The 21,411-nt window shown below is 38.5% G+C and overlaps 1 protein-coding gene across 1 annotated transcript in view; it reads right to left on the bottom strand.

Moving 5' to 3' along the window:
• LOC309437568 (uncharacterized protein) overlaps window positions 1-21,411 on the bottom strand; it is a gene marked incomplete at its 3' end in the record, with an annotated part of 279,930 nt that overhangs the window by 108,402 nt on the left and 150,117 nt on the right. Inside the window, exon 4 of the mRNA XM_082048111.1 lies at window positions 17,374-17,416. Within this exon, the coding sequence (XP_081904237.1) occupies window positions 17,374-17,416 (43 nt within the window). The remainder of the gene's footprint in view (window positions 1-17,373; window positions 17,417-21,411) is intronic.

Here is a 21,411-nt window from a genome sequence, read left to right as displayed (position 1 = left end):
AGCATGTATGGAACATAAATAAAATAGAAACATATTCTGGTTTTAACAACATATTCTTATGTATGAAGGCTCATGCCCCCCTCCAAAAAAAAGTCCCTTATATCTCAGCCAGAAAAATTAATTCAAATTACATGGCGAAGATGACATAAAAAGCATGACAGTCCTGAGTAAGTATAAAGTTCAAGAGTGACCAAGACTTTCATCAAGTGTCATAAGCTCTGTGCTGTGGATTTTTTTCAAAGAGAACACTCTCTGGGCAAACAGCTTCCAGTTTCACAAATGCTCGTCATAAACTCACATATATGGAAAGGAAATGGACCTCTCAAATACAAAAGCATATATTACAAAGAATACAAAAGGCTTCTGAAGAAAGTATACATTGAATTTGAAGTATTAAACACTACTATGAAAGCCATAAATAGAGCAACAATAATTAGAAGAATACCTTGGTATGCCTAAAACCGCAACAATAAAGCGGCTTAGCAAAATAACAGGATCCAAGCTGTAAATAAGTTGGGTGTTTGCTTGTTCTTTTAATAACAAAGGCATTGAGAAGGCAAATTTCAGACCCTGCAGAAGGTGGGAAATAATTTCTCCCCAAAGGCAGAGGAAAGATTTCTCAAATAAGCTTCATCCTAAAAAAGATCAGAGTAAAATATATGAAGCAAGATGACATAATGGGCTGTTGCTTAAACGCTGCCACCGACAGCACCCTATTCTGAAAACTAGGCTGTGGGTAATTGAATGGAAGACGAAGCAAAAATATAGAAAAGGCCAAGCTGAAGCTGAAGAATAAAAATGCAGTGTGTGTAACAGTATTGAGAGGAGTACAGCTCTGTAGAACTGATTAATAAGAGCAGCAGTGAACAGTAGAGAGTGGATTTGCAGAGATTAGAACGTTGCAGGCTTTGACCAAAAGATTGTATAAAGTTCTTATTGGGTTTGAATTTAAATAGGGTAAAATTTATCTAACACCATTAATGTTTCCCTTTGACCTTTAAATATATCTTTCCTCCACCCCTAAAAAAGGACACTTTAAAGTAAAATATTTTGACACTCCACCATTTTGAACCACCTGCACACGTGTGTATGCATATGCACACTATTATATTCCTGTGCACTACACTACAAAATCAGGTAAGCCATTACAAACAAACTGCTTTGACACTGACAGTCAAATCCAAGAGAACATACACTTTGATAAACCCTTCAAGTCAAGTTCCCGCATTAACAAGTCCAAAAATGCAAAGTATTATACAAGATTGCATAGTAGGGGCTTGGCAATTTTTATTTCAAAGCTCTCGCAAACACTCCACTGGAACATGCATTGGAGCATGTGGCAGCACCACCTCAGAGAACTTGAAATCAGTAGTAAGAAGTTTTTATAAAGAGATAAAACAAAAATAGGCTGGGCAATGAAACCAAAGATAATATTTAAAACCAGAAAACTACAGGCAGCAATAGGACACCAAGTGGAGACGGCAGCATGAGAAAAACATAGCGTTCAGTGGCAAGTTAAGGACAGAGACCATCATTACAGAGAGAATCAAATACTCCATCGATAGATTCTACAGGAAATACACCAGAATGCAGATTTAATTTTCTGTTTACAATGCTCTTTGCAGGATGTTTTTGAGGCAGGACTTCTATACCTCTGCTATTGTGTTCTGGAGAACTTACACCTCTTCATCGTATAAGATAGGGAATTGTACTCAGTCTGGAAACACTCACAGTAGCCACAAATGGGAAAAACAGGGGGTTTTACTTCCATCGAGGTAAAACATGTTCAACAGACTTAAAACCACAACCAACCATAGAGAAAGACAGACAACAATAGTCATAAAGGCAAAGCACATAATGACTAGCAAAAATAAAACAGGAAAATATTTAAAACTACCCATGTAGTTCCAATGTGTACACATGTCAACAAAAGAAGTGCTGGTTTTCAGCTCCTAACCTCTTGCCACGTTGGAGGGGTTAGAAAGGCTTTTTAAGATGTAGTGATAGCAAGCCAGATTTTTCTTATCTTTGTCTAAAAGATACAAATTAGAAAGCCAACTCCCTATTACAGTCTGTGGAGGGGGACAGGCACAGAACAAAGTGAATCATCCTATAGAGGTGACTACACAGAGCCAAGAAGATGAGTCTATATGGTGTATATATATATAGCCATATGGTATATACTCAACATTAAGGGAGGTGAATCCCACCTTCCACACTCATCCAGAAAGCTGGAGTTGACCTCGCTGAGTTTTACCTACCACCAGCCTTAGCTGGTGCTCCTCTAGAGATTTTGGATACCTCAACCAATTCCCCTCTGGAGTTTGACTAAATTTCAGGATTTAGAAAAAATAATCCATTTAACAAGTGAAAAGATAAAATAAGAAAAGACTAGTTTTAATTGTAGCTTTTCCTGCCTCCATGCATGCTCGCCAATGGCTTTTCCTATATACAAAGTTGACTGAAGGGAGGGGTGGGATTGAATAACAAATTGATGTGATACAATCACATCATTCACAATCACATAATGGACTATATCCCAATTTTCAAAAGGCATAAAGTATCCTCATTAATACGATAAGTGCAGCAGTCAAATCAGTACTATGATTTTATCAGGGTTTTTGACTGTACATGAATTAGAATATAAAATGCATACAGAATTTTTAATGGGAAGGCTTTAACATTCTGTGAATGTATTTCTTACTGTCATTTACATCGCATTAAAGTGAAATTCCACATAAAAGCATAAAGAGAATACTCTATGTCCTAAATTATAGTTTTTCATAGTTGTCATGTCCACATACTGGGAATCTTATTCACACACTGTAATAGTATCTTAAATCTGAAGCAAATCTCTGTTTGTTTGGTGTGGCTGGCAGGTGGAGTTGTTGCACAATAAGGTCATATGGTCAGGAAGAAGCCTACACAGATCTTTTAGGGATGCAAACTGTATTCACTGCCTGTTCTACAACAGGTTGCTAAACCCTGGAGTTCCAGTTCTTATTCTCATTAGGGTGCTAAAATTGTCACTCTGTTCAGAGAGATGTTGTTATCTTTATTCCCTTCATATTCCCACCCTGTTTTCAGAACATTAGTTTAAAATAAAGTTTGCCAACAAATATTTGTCTTTAATTCCAAAGGGATATATTTAGTCTTTAAGAAATAAGTATATATTATTTCTACATGCATCTACTTCACATTACATTTTACCATAAAAACTAGCAACATCAGTTTTTACAATTTAACCTATTTCCTCATATCCAGTAGTTTCATGCTGCTTCAGATTTGATTAATCTCAAAGAAAAAGAGCCTGTAAACTCAGATTTGTTCTATACTCATCAAACCACCTGGCACAGACTAAGTGGTGTTTCTGACCAGTGTATTATAGTTGGTCTAAATTCTCCTCAACTCTAAATGCTGTCAATTAAAACCTTGGGGTTTTTTTCCCAGTGCAACTGGAAATGTTGGACTGTAATAACAGGATGGACCAGCCACAGAACATCCCTTTGCCTTCTGGATTTTAAACAGTGAAATATCACGTGCTTTTCTTTTTCATTTCTGATTTTTCAAATATTGGATCTTATTTTTTTTGTTCCTGCCCCTCCCACCTCAATATCTTCTCATTGGAACTACTGGAACTACACTTATTCAGGTCACTGCAAGTGTGTACATCAAATACTCATCATTTCAGTTGCTAAAATCATGTTGAAACCACATCCCTTTCCCCTACTTTTTTTTTTTTTAAGGTCTACTTTCTACCCCACTTGATTCCAGACATGACAGAATAAGAAAATATTTACAGTAACTTGGGGCAGGTATTTTTAATATTATTTCTACAGATATTTTCTGTCAATCCTGTAGTTAAAGTTGAGGAGTTACAGGGCTGATGAAAAATAATGGCCCTGATTAGGGCATGGTATTATTGAACATTTCACAGATGACAGCTTACCCAGTCAGCTTTAATCTTGTTACATCCAAAAATAAAGAATATTCAAATTCTTGGATTGTGAAAAATTCAAGCAAAACCCAGCATATTTTGGTAGATGGTACTGCTATCTAATTAATTAACTGAATTTTCATGCAACAGGTGCCACTTTTTTCCAGACCAGAAAGGTATCAGTGCATTACTGGGGTGTTAAGTGGTGTGGTATCAGTTTGCAGTATCATCTTTTAGGTGAGATATGAAACAGAGGGCTGATCTATAATCGTATTCATGGATCACAGGGTATATTTTAATAAGTGTTAAGGCTGGCAGGCTGAACTGGATTTAATGTTGACTAACTCAGTTCCAGCTCTAAAATCTCCTTTGCAATTTCCCTCAAACATGTAAGTCATACTCACATCCTGCTCTAAAAATGCTGTAATGTTGCAGTTCGTGAAGACGACGGCCATGCTGAAAACGCTGCATTTCCCTCCCAGGGAGCTGATTCCCACATAGAGGGGCATAAGGGACAGAACCGAGTTCAAACTTGACCTCCCAAGGTAAGCAGTGAGACAAACACACTCAAACCTAAGTCTGAAAACGAAGTTTGTGCTACTAAAATGTTATTTTACAGTTATTAAGTGTGAAAGACTATATGTAAATACGGAACATTTCATGAGACAAAGCTACAGAAGCAGTATTTTGTATTTTTAAATGTAATATTTTTTTGTCTTCCAGGATCTTTCAGTTCTTCCTGTGAACGCCTCTGGCTCTAACGAGGTATAACAAATCAAATAAACATGAAGAAAAAAGAAAGAATTACAAACAAATGGATAACAATCATTTTTACACGTAAAAAATGTACAGTATGTTGAGGAGTTAGTCTTTTTCTATCAGAAATTCAGTGTGCATATATGATAAAGCTGATCAGCTGTTTGCAAGCAAAAGATATGTAAAGTCTTGTCTTTACTTGAAGTTTTCTGATTAGGATTTTAGGTATTATTTCTGACGTTTTTCCAGATTGACATCCATGGTCTGCTTTGATAATGAATACCCCAAGAGAGCACAGAGACACGACTGGGTCTCAGAAGCTAGGAGCATTTCAATCAAAGATGGTTTGTTAATAATAAAGTAAGAAAAAAAGCCATTTGCTTCCTTTGCAGTGACTGCGGCGCTGACCCTCTCTTGGTCCTGCTAGGCCTGTCTGAGCAACAGCAGAGTTCAGTGGTAATTAAAGCAACAGTGTTGTGAAAAAAGTGTGAATTACTTTTACAAGAAGACTTGGATGTTGCTACCAACTGACAAAGCACAGCAGGAGAACTCTGCTGGATATTAAAGAGCTATGGTAGTCACTGTATTGTAAGGTGGCTTTTCAGCACAATGCAAAATTGTGACTTTTCACAAGTTTATACCTCAGGAACCATTTGAGTTATCGGCTTAAAATTTAGTATGTTTTATAAGGCACATAGCAGACACCATAAATGTGCCATCCTTGGTAAAAGCTGGTCCTGTTTAAATTATGGAGACCCTAAATTCAATTTTTACCCTTCAATTATGACTTCACTGGGTAATTATTGCAATATTACAGCCCAGACTGTTGTGCAAAATTATAGAAAGGGCTACATATTCAGACATCTCTCAACAAATTATTGCAGTGTCAAATAGCCTGAATTTCCATTTTTGACATTTTTAAAACTAAAAAGCATAGCACCTCACATTTTTGGCATTGCACAGAGAATATATACTAGGTATTATACAGCAGCCCTGTACTGTACTGAATAAATATCCTTTTAAGACAACATGGTTCTGTGAGGCAACACAAAGGACCAGTTCTGACAAATGCTTCACTATCTCCATGTTTCTTCCGTAGTTACAACAGTTTCTTTTTTGTTAGCGTGCACTGAGAACAGGGGATGGATCTTGAAGTTAGTTTTGTACATATGTAGATCCAGTACAGACAGCATATACAAATACAATTATTCCCATTATTCTGTGAAAAAAAAAAAATTAAGATTCAGTCTGATAATCCACAGAATAAAGGGAGAGAATCTTCAACACAATGTGATGATGTTGTCCTTTAAGGTGTGATATGATTTGATTCATTAGTCAGTACAGTGGTTTCTGAATTAGTTTTCAGTACTGTGTGAGGAATTTATACAACCAGCAATATAACATTTTCATTTTAAGTTTTACTTAAGAGCTTGAAAGAGCACATCAGGATTTTCTAAATATTCATTTGGGTCCTATTTTGAAGAAAATCTTCGGCCTACTCTGAACAGTCTGGCTAATTTGCAATTTACACCAATATCACAAAGAAGGGGTTATTTATAATACTTGCATGAACTTTCAAAGCAAAGCTTAGCACTTTTTGGCCCAGCAGATGAACACAAAAGTCCAATGGAATTACAAAAATCTGTTTATGAGCCCAGGACCACAGTCACCAAAAGAAACGTAGTCTGATATCTGGTGTTATCCCTGCGGTTAGAAGTCTCATTAGCCAAGAAAAAATTTTCCTTCCTAAATTTTTAGAAGACAGTCGGTGTGTGCTGTTCACTATTCTAAAGAATGAGGCAGAGGCTGGGTAGCCTATAGGGAGAATGCTACACATATATTCAGTTTTGTAGTCCTGGGGTTACCCCAAGACAAATCACTGTATGCTATTTGGCAAAAGTTTGACAGAAATAGTGTATTAAAATAAAAGCAGAGATTTCTGAACCCCCACAACTGGGGGGGGGGGCGGTGTTCAGTGTGTGTCGTGTGCGACTCTGCTACACACAGAATAAATTAATCAAGAAAATGCAGAAAATAAAGTTGGAAGAGGAAGGACACAAAATAATCTCAAAGAATTTGAGGCTCCTTCTCTAGTATAGGTTCAAATGATGAGTACTATTTACTGCACCTAGACAATGAACAGCATAAAAATATTTAAAAAATATTATCTACCTGCCTTTTTCTTTCTGGATTTCTACAGACAACATATGCATCCTTTGTTCAACCCTTTCTATGTCTCTCAAAGCTTTGGTAGTTCTTAAGACCTGATGCAAGTCTTTTGTGCTAGGGAAAAGAAGAAAAGCTTGCTAGAATTAATAAATGCAGTTTGAAAGGATAAACCTCCACCTAAAAACTCAAATGCCCTGTTATCTCTCTCAGATATATACACAACTGTACATAAAAATAAACAGATCACCAGCATCAGCACTGTAAACACAGTATCAAAACAAGTGTCCATCAAACTCCTCCCTCTAACCACCACTGACTCCTAGGCTGCCCTGTTCTTATCCATAAATAATTCTGACCTTAAAATGAAGACTTTGAACAACACTTTCTGACTAATTTGCAGTTAACAAACCTTTCGTGTCTATAAAAATGATACCAAATATGAAAATACCCCTTCATTTCCCCTAGCATATCATCTTTTCTCTTATTTTTCATTCAAGGAAAGCCTGATTTTCGCAATGATCCAGCAGAAGATTTGATGATGTGTTTAACATCAAGCATATGTAGTTGCTCATTTGCTTAAGTGCTTTGCTGGATGAAGGTCAGAGTGCTTCAAACCTTAGAGGATGAAACCTAAATTTCACCTTCCGCCCTTTTCCCACCCTGAACACAACTAAGCTAATAGTAAAATTGATTATATCAGTGTGAAGCTTAATGCACAGCTTAGGATACTGAGTCAGTCAAACCTCTTTTCCATAACGCCATGGAAGCCACGGAACCTGCATCCAGAATTAACATAAGAAGACGTTGCTGCTTGTCTTCTCTCGCGACAGATGGGTAGTCTCCAAATTACAGGTTGAAGACACCGTTCCTTGCTTACACATTTACAAAAGGTGCATTGCATTATTAACTAAGGGGGTGATACGGCTGTTTATTCCCAGCCGCAGTCACATGGCAGAAGTATCAGGAGGTGAAAATCCTCGTTCCATCAAAGAAATATTTATGTGTTTACTCCAACAGCTGATTTTAATTTTGAGGGAAGTTATTTGTGTTCAGTATCTGACAGAAATGGCCCACGGAGGAAAGGTTCCTTGTGTGAGTGAGAACTGCTCACCACCATGCAAAGTCACATAATCAGCCACTTAACTTGAAAGCCCAGTACACTCTACAGAACAAAACCAGTGAGCAATGTGTCCAATTAGTAACAAAGACTCCGCTGGTTTTTGATCCCATTTTATATCCTTCTCTCACTATGCGAAGAGAAATGCAACAGATACAAATGCATGTGACATGTCATTCTTCAACTCCCTGTCAAACGGAAACAATTACAACACAATTAAATGACAGTCCCATGCTAAATACATTGAAATGAAAACAGCCTTTTACAGCATCATTCCAGTCACATTCTTCAGCCGTTGGTTTATCACTTAGCAGTACTGCTCGGCTGAGCCGTTGTTCTTTGCCTGCTTTTTGATCAATTTTACAGTTAACCTGAACTTCTCTGATCAATCAGATCTTTAGATATTCACAAGCTCAACCTTAGGAAGAGCCAGAGACCTTAATTTAATTATTATCCAGTGGGCCCATATGAAAGCGTGCATATAAAAGCCAGTATTCATAGTAGTCAATTGTTTTCTTCAGTGGTGAAAACAGTTTTTATACTGTGTGGCCTTCACAGAATAGAGAAGTAGTGGAAATACCTTTGACTGCTATTTATCTGTAGACATATAGATTCTGAGATGTTACCAGGCAGTTCATATACCTACTTAAAGAACTTCCTCTACATATACAAATGCTGATTTCTTCTCAAGTGGGAAACAAATTATCTGGTTTGTTGGTTTGGTTTTTTTTTTCCCCTTGTTTCAAAAGGCGTTCATGGCAGTGTACTCTTGCCTCTGAGCAATATAGTTCCCTGATGCTAAAACCAAAGTCCCTATGTACAAAGAGCTCTGGCAAAAAACCTCAAACAATGACACACTCAGATTCTAAGCACAGTACTGAAACACCTGTTTTCTGTGTAAGCTGAAGATGACCCGTGCGAATGCAAAATTTGTTTTCTGAGAAGCAGGTGGAAATGGGCACTCCTAACATTGAAATTAACTGGACAAGTCAGGCAGAAAAAGCTTTACAAGACAAAACTAGTCTACCTTATAATTCTTTTCCAGGGCAGAGGTGTGTAGAACCGATCCTGACAAGTTCTGACTACCTCTTGAGCGGTACTAACCATTTCATGTTACTTTTAAGTTCAGTGTTGCCTTTCCCAACCTGTCAGAATCAGCCCAAGAATCACAAGAAGGGGAGGCAGGAAAGATGAAAAAAAAGAGAGAATGAGAAAGTAAAATCAATGCCTTTTGGGTGTAATCTTCGTGGACTGAGCAAATCTACCTGCCCTGAAAGTCTGAGAGCCTGCAGCTGTTCACCAACTTTGATTCCCTTACCATAGGTAGTACTAAATAATACAGGACAAATCACCATGTAAGAATATAAGACCTATTTTTTTTTTTTTTTTTCCAATCAAATCAGCTAATAAACCATAAGACTTAAGTATGACCACATGACTGAGAAAGCAATTTGTTAAAATGACACAACAGGTTAGGAATGCATTACCACTAACATCTTTCACCTGCCTGATGCTGTGTACAAAAGAATGTTCCTAACATACAATTTTTAAATAGAGACAGATAGAACATGGGGGTTCTGGGTGACAGTCCATCACTGCTAGTGCATCTTTTAATTAGTATGTAATGAACACACTTATTACCAATACTGCATCTTTTGTCATGTTAAACTGTTGAGACTTTCTGCTGTAACTATCAAAAACACAAAGAAGCTGTAGTTAACTGATCACTCAGCAAAGTAACAAGCAAAACCTGTAACCATTTTACTTACAATATTCTCTTATAGTGCAAATATTGATGACTTCTCAGTCACTTGGAGAACTAGCACACACAAACATAAAAAAAGATGACTATCTGGAAAAGGGAAAATAAATGGGTGTCTCTCTTTCAGAATCAGGTAATTATCTTTTTTCTAATATGTGCTTTGTCTCAATATTGACTTCATGAGCTAAAAATCAAATGCACTCCTGCTAGAATTCATAGAAAACCTCCAGTTTTCCCCAAGAAAAGAGATCATGCCTTTCTATTACATTACAGATAAAATAGTTCAATTCTCACCATTCTAGCCTCAAAATATTACACCATAAAAAGTACATTTGATTTTAAAAAGGACCTACAGATTTTTATAAAATGAATGTACAAGTACTTAAGTAAATTACAGCCTTCTGGTACTTACAAATTGCAAGATCTGCAGCAGTTATGGGTGAGTTTAAAAGATCTTATTTTTATTGTCGTGCGTCATCCTAACAAGATAATTTTAACAATTAGACATTGTTGTAAATTAACACCTATAACAGCTTTGTTCCAACCTAGATTTAAAGTGGGATTAAGGGAGAACAGGTCTTCTGCATATAGGACCTCACCTTTCTGCGAGCAAATAAAAGAGACAGACTAAGCCTATTCACCAACAACCAAAAGGGAGCCATAGAAGATGCAGAGACAGCATAATGTGAGTTTATGTCAGCGGCAGCGTGCCGGCAACTACAAGTGAACAGCAAAACCCCCAGCAATCTGCAATTGTATGAGTGGTATAATTTCCTGTAGAGACACTGCTGTTGGTCTCACCACTTAGTTGCCTCAGCTAATCACCTCATTTCCCTTCTTCGGCCATTTGGTGAGATAAAGAATGAGGCACAAAGGGGTGGCAGAGAGTGGTGGCACTGGGGGAATGAAAACTAAAAGATATGCAAGGTTAAGCTAACAAAGGTAAATGTACAGTATTGTCTACACCACTTTTTTTTCCCCCTATATAATCCCAGTATATGAAGAGGTACAGTCTCAGTGCAATGTAATGGCTCTGACAGAATATTCCAGTGCAATTAGACATGCAAAGTTGTGCCTTTCCCCAGCGGTAACACAAAACGCTTAGTACCGGTGCGTCTCAGAACAGGAGTCCTAAGAAACATCAGCGGGTAGAAACTTGTGGATGCAGAATATACATAACCTGCAAACATGTGGACTAAGAGAATGGAGAAGACGACACAAATTAAGAAGATGACACACACAAAAATTAAACACGATCTAGTAGGATAGTCATCAAATTATGATGCAAAATCACAAAATGTCAGAGATTGGAAGGGACCTCAAAAACTCATCCAGTCCAGTCCCCCCAGCCAGAGCAGGAACACCCAGATGAGGTTACACAGGAAGGTGTCCAGGTGGGTTTGAATGTCTCCAGAGCAGGAGACTCCACAACCTCCCTGGGCAGCCTGGGCCAGGCTCTGGCACCCTCACCAGGAACAAGTTTCTTCTCAAATTTAAGTGGAACCTCTTGTGGTCCAGTTTGAACCCATTACCCCTTGTCCTACCATTGGTTGTCACCGAGAAGAGCCTGGCTCCATCCTCCTGACACTCACCCTTTATATATTTATAACCATTAATAAGGTCACCCCTCAGTCTCCTCTTCTGCAAGCCCAAGAGCCCCAGCTCCCTCAGCCTTTCCTCACACAGGAGATGCTCCACTCCATCATCTACATTGCCCTGTGCTGGACTCTCTCCAGAAAATGAAGAGTACTACTCTACCACTCCAGACAGACAGTTCATTTACTCAAAGATGTTCTCGGCATTAAAAGCAGAGAACAGCAACCTCACAGCACCTCCCCTCTGGATGGGCACAAGCAAGTGCAGTTCTACAGCAAAGCAGGGACTTTACCCTCAACTCCTAAAATCCCTTCTCTGGGCAGGGCTGTTACAGGTCAGCACAGAGCGAGCAGCAGAGTGTTCAGCGTGAGCTGTGCCTTTAAAGTGCTTCTTTTGTCCTGTCTGCAAGATGAATGTAGTTTGCTGAAACGGAGTTTCTTCAGCCCAGTTTGTACAGGTACGGTGGCTGGCAATATCTGCAGCCAAGTTTTGCAAGGTACGGCTCTTGAAGGTACCTCATATACCAGTGTAAGTGGTAAGTAAAATAAGAAGAAAATGATGACATTCTTCAAGAAACAGCTTTAGGTCCTTGAAAATGATTATTTCGGTTTGCCTGCAACTGTAAAAATGAGTTTCAGGTAATAGCTTTTCTTTTATATAGTAAATGATAAATGAGCATTTAAACATTGACTCATCCACCAACGAAGATATAAAGAACATAAAAACTCACTGTGCTAACAGGGAGTTTGAGTACTAAAGTCACCTGATTTTTCAACCTGGTGATTACACCATAAGGATGTTCATTTGTCTTTACTTCCACTCCAGTGTTCCAAAAAGTATATATTTCCAGCAAAGACAATCAACCCTTTTAGCTTCTGCCATTTATATTTCTGTACTAGCCCCCACAAGAGTCTTCTGTTCAAAGTTCATGGTCTTTTATGACCATAAAGACTGTAACTGGAATATTCTGACCTCAGGATATCTAGAGAGAGAAAAAATACTAAAAGAAACCCTCCTCCAGTGTTCTTCCTCACTGAATATAGGATTAAATACCCCAAGAAAAAAATCCTGTGAAAAGAGAGTGTTATCCACTTTGATTACCAATAGCAGTGCACACAATTGGCTCCTCTTTGGGCCTCAATGTGACAGGAATGAAAACTCAAACAATTATGCTGGGCCCAAGAATTTTCAAGTGGGAGGAGGAGGATCTAAGCCAAAATAATAGAGAAGGGAGTTTCACAATTATCAACATGGAATTTTTCATTTTTCCTAGAAAATACCTTTCCAAAGCTTTATAATGAATACTGATACGAGAGAACTCCAACAGCACAAACAGAAGTTCACCTCCTAATAACTATTATTTAACAGATCAGCTGAATTTTAACATTTCAAGAGACAGTCTGTGTTCACAGTTAGTCAGAGGTATAATTTCTTGTCAAGGATTTATTTCAGTTGTCTCCTGCATTATGAAAGGAAACCATAGGAAGTAAGCCATTAGGATTTTGCTGTGCTACATGCAAGGAAATCTTGCATTAGGTTTTAGAAGCTTTGGGCTGGGTTTGTTTGTTTTGAATCAAGAAGAAAATTACTGAGTTCAACAGTACAGCTTTTTACATTCTCGGTTTTGAAGTATAAAATGTGTTTATTAGCTTTCCCACCAACCTACCATAGATATGCTTGCCCAAAGTATATGCAGCTCCTTGAAAACAAGTCAAGATCTCAGCTAATTTTAGCAAATACGTATTTTCAAATAAAAGCACATTTTTTACATTTACATCAAGCTCTTTGTCTATTTTCTCCAATAAAGTGAATTACTTCTGCTCAAATCCTTAGCAGACAGACAATATTGCTGTTAATTTTGGAAGCGTCCTGCACATGGTGAACATTATCACAATGAAACTGAACAAGCAAATTAAATTATGCAGGCATTTAACAGCAGAAATTAATTTATAAAAATGCTCATGGACCTCCTCACTGGAAACTTTCAAGAGAAGCAGTCAATGAGGACATTAGAAAGAAACTTATTTCGTTCAGGGATGTGATTTTGCCCCTCTCTGTTGACTGACAGGTGAAGAATATTGAGCTCATGAATTTGGTAAGACTTGTTTTCTAGCATTCAAAACCTTTGGAAAATAGTTGGCTGCAACTCTGTGTGAAAGCTACTACATCCTATAAATGGTTTCCTGTGATCTGAATACTGAAATAAAAACAGACCAAGGATGCTGGAGAGCATGTAAATTAACTGGGGTCTTCAATCACTGGCATTCCAGCAGTCAGAGAGTAAGTCCTTAATCGGAGTGAAAGTATAAACGAAGGATAGATTCAGCATGAAAAGTGCTCTGTAACTTCTACATGCAAACTTTGTCATTGCAGTACAGCAAATGAGACGTGTTTGACAGATATGCAACAGTTTAGCTGGTCACACATTTTCTTTTGCAGGACTCTTCACTTAAGGTGCTTATAACTTCGACAGACTTCAATAATTCGGGCCAAAATAGCCTCAAAACCAACTGTTTGGTAAAGTTTAAGCAAAAACAGAAGTGTTATTTTGCAAATGATGTTAAAGATAAAATGTTGACATTACAAATTAAATCAAAAGCCTCTCGGAACCCCACCTGCCTTTCACTGAGAAATACGCCTTCGTGCATTGAAACACTGACTTAAATGCTGGCAGGGAAATCACTGTGAGATCAGAATTTTTGTCTTTTGTTGTCTCTAAAGACAAAAAAAGAAAAAGACTCCTTTTCAATGGAGCTCTAGACTTGGCATAAATAAAATTCCCTGAGGATTCAGCCTACTCTGTGTGTGCCCCATTGGGCTCTTCTCCCTTTGTGCCCGGGTTCAGGGACTGAGAGCAGGGAGCCTCTGCTTTCCATCACCTTAAAGCAAGAGCTCAGGCTGAAGCGCAGACAATACCCTTGGCATTCCTTCTAGCTGCATCCTTGCCTTATTTGCTGTGAAACAGAGTGCGAATCAAAAGTAAACTGGCACATGTGGCTGTGGGCACAGGGATCCCCACTTAAATTGATACAGACATTTGAAAATGTCCAGTGAATAACTCAGAGGTTTCAGCAGCCTTAATTGTGGCATTTCTTGCCTTCAGAGCGCTTAACTTTGTAACCTTAGCTTTCTTCCAACATGGGTTTTAAATGTAATATCCTACTTGCATTTGGAAATGAACAGCCACCATCCCACCAGGTTTCCAGCCCTAGTCACTCCCATTTTAAAAGATACACCCTAAGGACTGACATACATAATTCAAGTTTTGGATCACAGTAACCCCTCTGAAACCTTCTGTCTTGGCTGTCAAAGAAATTGACCTTTCTCAGTTTAAAGGTGCTTTCTCATAGGAATCCTCCCCAAACTTAAAGGTTTTTAACATCCATCCAAGAAAAACAGTATCTGAAAGTCTTTTGGACTCCACTTCTGGGCTTCTGAATACATCCAGTTGTCATTAGTAATGTTGGGGCTGCCTAAGGTCTTCAATCACTTGTCCAAAGGACAAATATATGTATATATACACATATATATACATATCTATCTTCTAAATAGAAATAAAAAAAAATACATAGATTTAATATACCATTCAATAAATACTAGTCTTTAATAATTCCTTGCAATGTAACCCTGCATTTCAAGCCCTTTTTGTGAGACAGCTTCCACACAGAGTCTCCTTTTACAGCTTACATATGCAATCTGAGTCATCAGATCATTTAACTAAGGTGGTTGTTTGGAAGTTTAGAAACAAATGAACAGATAAACAGGACACTATGACACATTATAGCAAGCTTTTTGTTCTTCTTGTCTCTCTCCCACACAAAAGTCAAATAACTGCACAAAACTATTCACCATTACTTCAAACATTGCTCTGTTGAAGCATGAAGAGGTTTTTCTGTCACTCCTTTGAGTTCAACCCATCTTATTTTCACTTGACAACAGACAGATCTTGGTATAACTTGTTTAATAGCATTACAATTTGGCTGTACCAAAACTGCACCTCGTCAAACCCTTCCTTCTCATGTCACTTACCAAATAAATATTTGTTTCTTTTATCTTGGAAATTCTCAGGTTCACTAAACAAATACAGCCTCTGAACACAGGATTGTTTGTCCTTTATTACATATCGTATCCTGTGTATGTTACTTAAAAAGACCGCAGAACGAAGAAAGTAGACAATGTGACCAGCTTTCAGCTAAAGCACTTAAGACTACCTTTTAGAAGTTTTTTTTCTGGAATAAATTGATATAGTCAAGCCACTTAAACTGCTGGGTTACGTCCATCACTGGAGAAAGCATGTTTCTATAAAAGTATAACTTTTGTCACAGAACATCAATACTAAAAATCACTAGGCAAACTGCTTGGGTAAAGCACTGGATCTGCAAAGTCAATGGCACAAGTTCTATTGACTTCTGCAAAAAGTCATCTCCGGTTCTCTCAGGTGACACTGAACTACGGATGGGCTTTGGGCACCTCAGAGGTGTAAGGAAAAGACAAACACTTTGGTCTTTCATGCACAACACTGAGTGGCAAAACACAGTCATTCCTGTAAAAGCCTGACACATCAGAAAAAATACAGCTTTTAAAGATATACTGTTAATGACAGGTTCAAAGGTAAGTTTTCACTGCAAAAAATATTTATTTGTTGTTTGGTCACGCTTTTCTTCAATATGTATTTTCATTTCTTTGAAATGATTTAAGCTAATGAGCCAAAATGGCCAAAACTTTCAGCAGTCCTGTTAATGGGTACTAGCCATAACAAATTCAAATACAATGGCCACCAATGTGATTTAAATACAAAATTTCAGGAAAGATGTTTAGACCTGGACCTTTGCTTCACAAAGCCATCTTTGTACAAAATATTCCTTGCAAATTTTAGAGGCTGAATTCAACTTGAAAGACCATGACCTGCAAAATGTACTCTTGTATTTTCAGGAGAAACTTGCAAAATATTATATGAGCTGCTGCTGTTTCAATGATGGAAAGCACAACCCAAAGGCTCTAGAGTGGAGGATGGACATGATGTTAACATCCATTATGCTACAGCATCAGGCACTAAACTGAGGTCTAGCAACATCCAGCATCCACAGAGCTTCCTCGGGTGGGATGGAGGATGAAATCACTGCGGTTGAACAGAGATCGATAGGGGAAGCTTTCTCTTCCCAGCTCACACCAAGAATGAAATGCTGGAGAATGACTGCAGCAGGGGCAGTTTCTAAGATATATAAAGGTTTAAACACCTAGTGGATTGTGCTTTAGTACATCTGACTGCCATCGCTCAAATTAAAAACAAAAAAACAGGTAGGGAACTCTTACATGCTCACTACAGAGAGCTTTTTGTTGTGGCATGAAGCAACATACCATGTGTAACCAATAAACCCCAGGACCGTGAAACAATTAGGTATTTATGTTACCAAATCAGGTATTTAAGTGTGGTGATTCCGTAGGAAACAATGTTGCAACATTTTAGCAACAATGTCTCAAAGCACAACAATGTATCAAAACAAGATCAATTTCACACTCCTTCCCCCCTCTATGACCCCCACATATTTCTGCCAAGTTGGAAATGGACAGAAAGCAAAGGTATAAGAAATTTGCAGAAGGCACAGAAATAAATACAACAAAGATCAAAGGATTCACCTTAACTACTTTTGTGTTACCAAAATAACAATGGAAAATAAACAAATATATGCCACATTCCCTGAACTTTCATGTAAATTTCTGGGGCCCCAGACATAGTATGTTTCCCCACATGTGTTCATTTTCTGTAGTTCTTCTCTCTTCCATCTGCTCTTTCCTACTCTCTGTCCATCCCCAATCCTGCTGCTTGGATTGATGCCACTAGTAGTACCAGAGTGGAAACAAAAATACGCACCCAATAATCACTCACAGCCTTCTCATACACAGACCTCTTTAATTAGGTCTGAATAAGACTTGACTAGCTAGAAAGACAGTCTGAGTAAATGCAATTTCCAGAATTGCCACTGAAAACAGAACACTGGTGCCATGAGTTGGCCTGTGGAATAATATGTGACATACCATTTGGTGACAGACACGAGACCCACACCTGTGCGTTGGACATCTGAAAAAAACAAACCAAAAAAAAGCAGTTGTATTGTCTCTAAATACATAGATACAACAAGGAGGCACAAAGTCACTGAAAGTCAACATCTGCATGTACAAGAGGGTCATCTGGTTCGAAGTATTCCGGTAATTATCCACACAGACTTACATTTCCTGGTTAATATTGCTAACCAATTTCAACCTTGCATCTAGATTTACGAAAATGAATGTGTGAATTGGTGGGCATTGACCATGCGTACGTATAGAAACACCCCTACATGCACACAGGGCTGAGTATAACCTCACATCACATTTCATATCTGAGGAAAAGAACCCAAGAGATGCTTCTCTGCAGAGTTTAGAAGGAGCAGACGGTAACATCCGTACAAATAACTTCTTTATTCCATTATTCAGAAGCCAAACTGAGAAGAAGCATTAGCATCCTGTTTTCCACTCCTAAGTTCACACTAAATTATATTTTACCACTCTTCTGCTTCATTTCTGTACTCTTGGTCCTCCTTTACAAAATTTACGTATGTTTCCACACAAGCAACTCTGAAAACTCAAGTCTTTCTATTCTGATTGTAAATGAAAGGATCTTTTATTTTAATAGTTGATTCTTTTACGTGATTGCTGCTCATTCCTAAACCTGAAGCTATTAGCAGCTGTAAACTTTCCTTCCTTATAGTTGCTTAACTTCAATGACAATTTTTGATCAAAATTAATTCACATGATTAAATAAATTGGAATATTAAAAATAGAACTATAGAATGATAAAAGCAATGTAGATATTTTAGATATAGCACAAAGTTTTTAATTAAAACACAGAATATTTAATTTGCTCCTAAATAAAACAGTAACCTTCACTTGATTGATTCTAGGAGTGTTGCTGATATATCTTGTTATAGTGGCATGAATCACATATTAATTAACAATTTGAGTAATTAAAATGTTTTTAGTCTTTAAAGGTATTAGAGATGGAGCCAAATATCTATCATACACTTGCAAAATTTATGATATCCAGCATTAAAGGAAATTTAGTGCAGAATAAGAAAATACGGATACTTTGAGGTAAGTATTTTAGCTTACTTGCTGTATGATGGTATTTACAAACTGAGTTGATCTAAGAGATAAAGCCTTTGTTCATGAGGATATATTTGATGGAATCCTTACAATTATAGGTAAACTGAGCCTCTTCCATGCTCATAGAAAATCCACTAGAGTTTACAGCTTCTGTCCAAAGTCAGTGCTCCTATGAGCTCCAAAAAGCAATAATCTCTGTGCAGAAACACACCCATACAGCATGGCCTTCTCATCCTTGCAGAAATTAAGAGTTCCTTTAGCACACTTCAGCCATTTACACATTTATTTTCCTCATGCACATAGTGGCCAAAATCCCACCTTCCTTGTGCTGGTAACACCAGAAATATACAAACTATCAATACAGTTACTAAAAACATACCCTTACTTTTATATATATAATGAGTGCCTTCAGTTTGTCCCCCCAGGTCCTTCCAGCCCCCTTTACCAAACCCTTTCTCCTCAGCCCAGGTTTCTGTCCTGCTGCCCCAGGCCCCACGTTCCTCACTGTTTGCCCACCCGCTTGCTTTCCGTTGCTTTTCACAGCTTCTGCAGCTGAAATATTACCACTCGTTTATGTGTTGCTCACCTTCGTTTTCCACACGTTTCTTTTGGATTAGTTTTCTATCTTTACGCTCACTCTCCTCCGCAGAGCCCCGGGTGGCGCCTGCGCTGTGAGGAGCGGCGAGCGCCCCCCGCTGGTCACAGCCGGTCCCCGCCGGTTCTGGACGGTTCCCTCAGCCCCGCCCCTCAGCCTCGCAGCACACAAAATGGCGCCCGGCAGCGCGGCGTGAGGAAACAAGTGCGACCAACAGCCCCGGGAGAGCCCTGTGAACAAATGTTCATCTGACAGGCTGAAGTAGAGGTGGAGAAAAAGAAAATATGAAAAAATCGATGCACAAGTTTGGTACCTATCCCAAGTTTCATTGAGATTCTTGTTAAAAAACACCCCTCTTGAACACCTCAACAACTAGCACATTGTGCTGTCAACTCTAAACTTCTGATGGAAAATACATATGTACATAAATTTGTTTGTCACCCCAAGGAGAATAAAAATATACAGGTACTATAAACTATGTTTCTGTACACCAGTAAGCACAACAAGGACTTTGTTGTGTACCCACATGTATTCTGGCTTTTGCAAGTTCAGTGAGAACTTTTTCTCATATTCCCAAGAGTTTTCCCAACAAATCACACAAAAATCAGCAACCTTTTACCACGTTATATATTAGCACGCTTCAGATATTCACTAGCACTTGAAAACCACAGTACACAATGTAATTTCAGTATTTAAACGTTCATCCCAATCTGGGCTGAAAACAAGGTATTTCTGTGTTAGAATCCCTACGTTTCCACACTGAGATAACCTTGCTTGTTCGTCTATGTGACACACGAAAGATTTTTCACTTCTCCTCAATGGGAGAAGAACGGCTCAACTGCAGATCACAGACCTTAAACAAGCAGAGTCAAGTTGCAAAAGCCGGTGTTGGCAGGTCAAGAGTCTCAACTCCGTTCTCTACACTCCTTCAATTGCCATCAGGTCAACACAAATATGTAAGGCAAGCCAGTGCTGGTGAACGGGCACAAATTCTTCCTCTTTACCCTCTCAGACACAACCCAGCTGATGGTGGACCCAGCCCTGGGTGCTTTATTTGCTGGCAATGTTGGGTGCTGTCACAATTCCTCGGCTGCCTCCACCCCTCCACATTTTTCATAATACTTCTCAGTAGTTTCAATTTTATTCCTACCACAGTGTGTTCCCTGAGGCCTGATGCTTCCACAATGTTTTCTACCACCTTCTGGAAAATATCTTTCTCCGTTATGAAAAAGAGTGCATATATTCTTTAAAGTAGCAAGCATCTGGAATAGTTCCATCCAAGTATTGTCAATCGCTATGTGAAATATACGGAACCTGGAATTCCCTCAGCAGTGGCAGAGAGTCCCAAATGCTGTAGTTTTCGTAATTTTCTAAACATTATTATGGGCATTTTGAGCTACAGAAACCTGGGGTCTGCAGACTAGTCAGATATACAAGGACCTGCTAAATGTTGGCACAGAGCTGTGATTTTGCCCTTAATGCACTGTTGAAGGGAAAGCCTTACCTAATACTCTCTGTCCTGGATCCAACTGCTTGTCTTGACTTGGCATCACACTGTAGGGACTACACAAACAACAAAATCACTTTGGGATTCCCAAGGTGCGCCTGTAGGAATATGTGAGTTTCAATCAGGAGTGTATTGGAAGCTAACCTGGAGGATGCTCTCAGGAGCATATCCCATGCGCTTTGCTACTAGGAGATAGCTTGTAAGACCTGACTAAACAGTCGAATACCTGTTGAAGCAACAATTAAAAATTCTATTTTCCCACACTTGTCATCAGCTACGAGTAAGTAAGAGAGAGGAGTGTCATATGTTCTGCTTTTTATTTTTAAAAAAAGAAAAATCTCGACTTCAGGCTCCTGGAGGTAGGGAGAAATTCCTTAACTTCCACCAGATGTAGAATACATATTTTTCTTTCAGGGCAGTTGCTGGAATAAATGTCTGACACTAAACAGCAAATGCTACCGCAAGCCTGATTTCATCCAGTCCCCAGCATCCTTAAAAAAGGTAAACAAACACTAAGTATGTAGAGGATTAATGACCACTAACCGATGTTTTCTTATGAGATCTGGGATAATTCAGTGAAGACTGAAAAGATGAGGGAGGCAGAAATTAAACTAAACACTACTTTCACTGACCTTACATGCCTTGAGACTGCTTTCATTTATGATTAAAGAACGCAGGAGCGGCAGAACCCCACTGCGGCTTTCAAAGCACACTCAGGACATCACAACGTTCAGCCATAACAGGCAAAGGTTACACCTGGATCAAATGGATTCTTACTGACCATGGTGCAGAAAGTTAATGTAGGAGCTAGAAAAGAAACTGGATTTCT

The sequence above is a fragment of the Streptopelia decaocto genome (genome assembly GCF_964273445.1).
Source record: "Streptopelia decaocto genome assembly, chromosome: 3".
Lineage (NCBI taxonomy): Eukaryota > Metazoa > Chordata > Aves > Columbiformes > Columbidae > Streptopelia > Streptopelia decaocto.
This window is presented reverse-complemented; position numbering and strand designations above follow the sequence as displayed.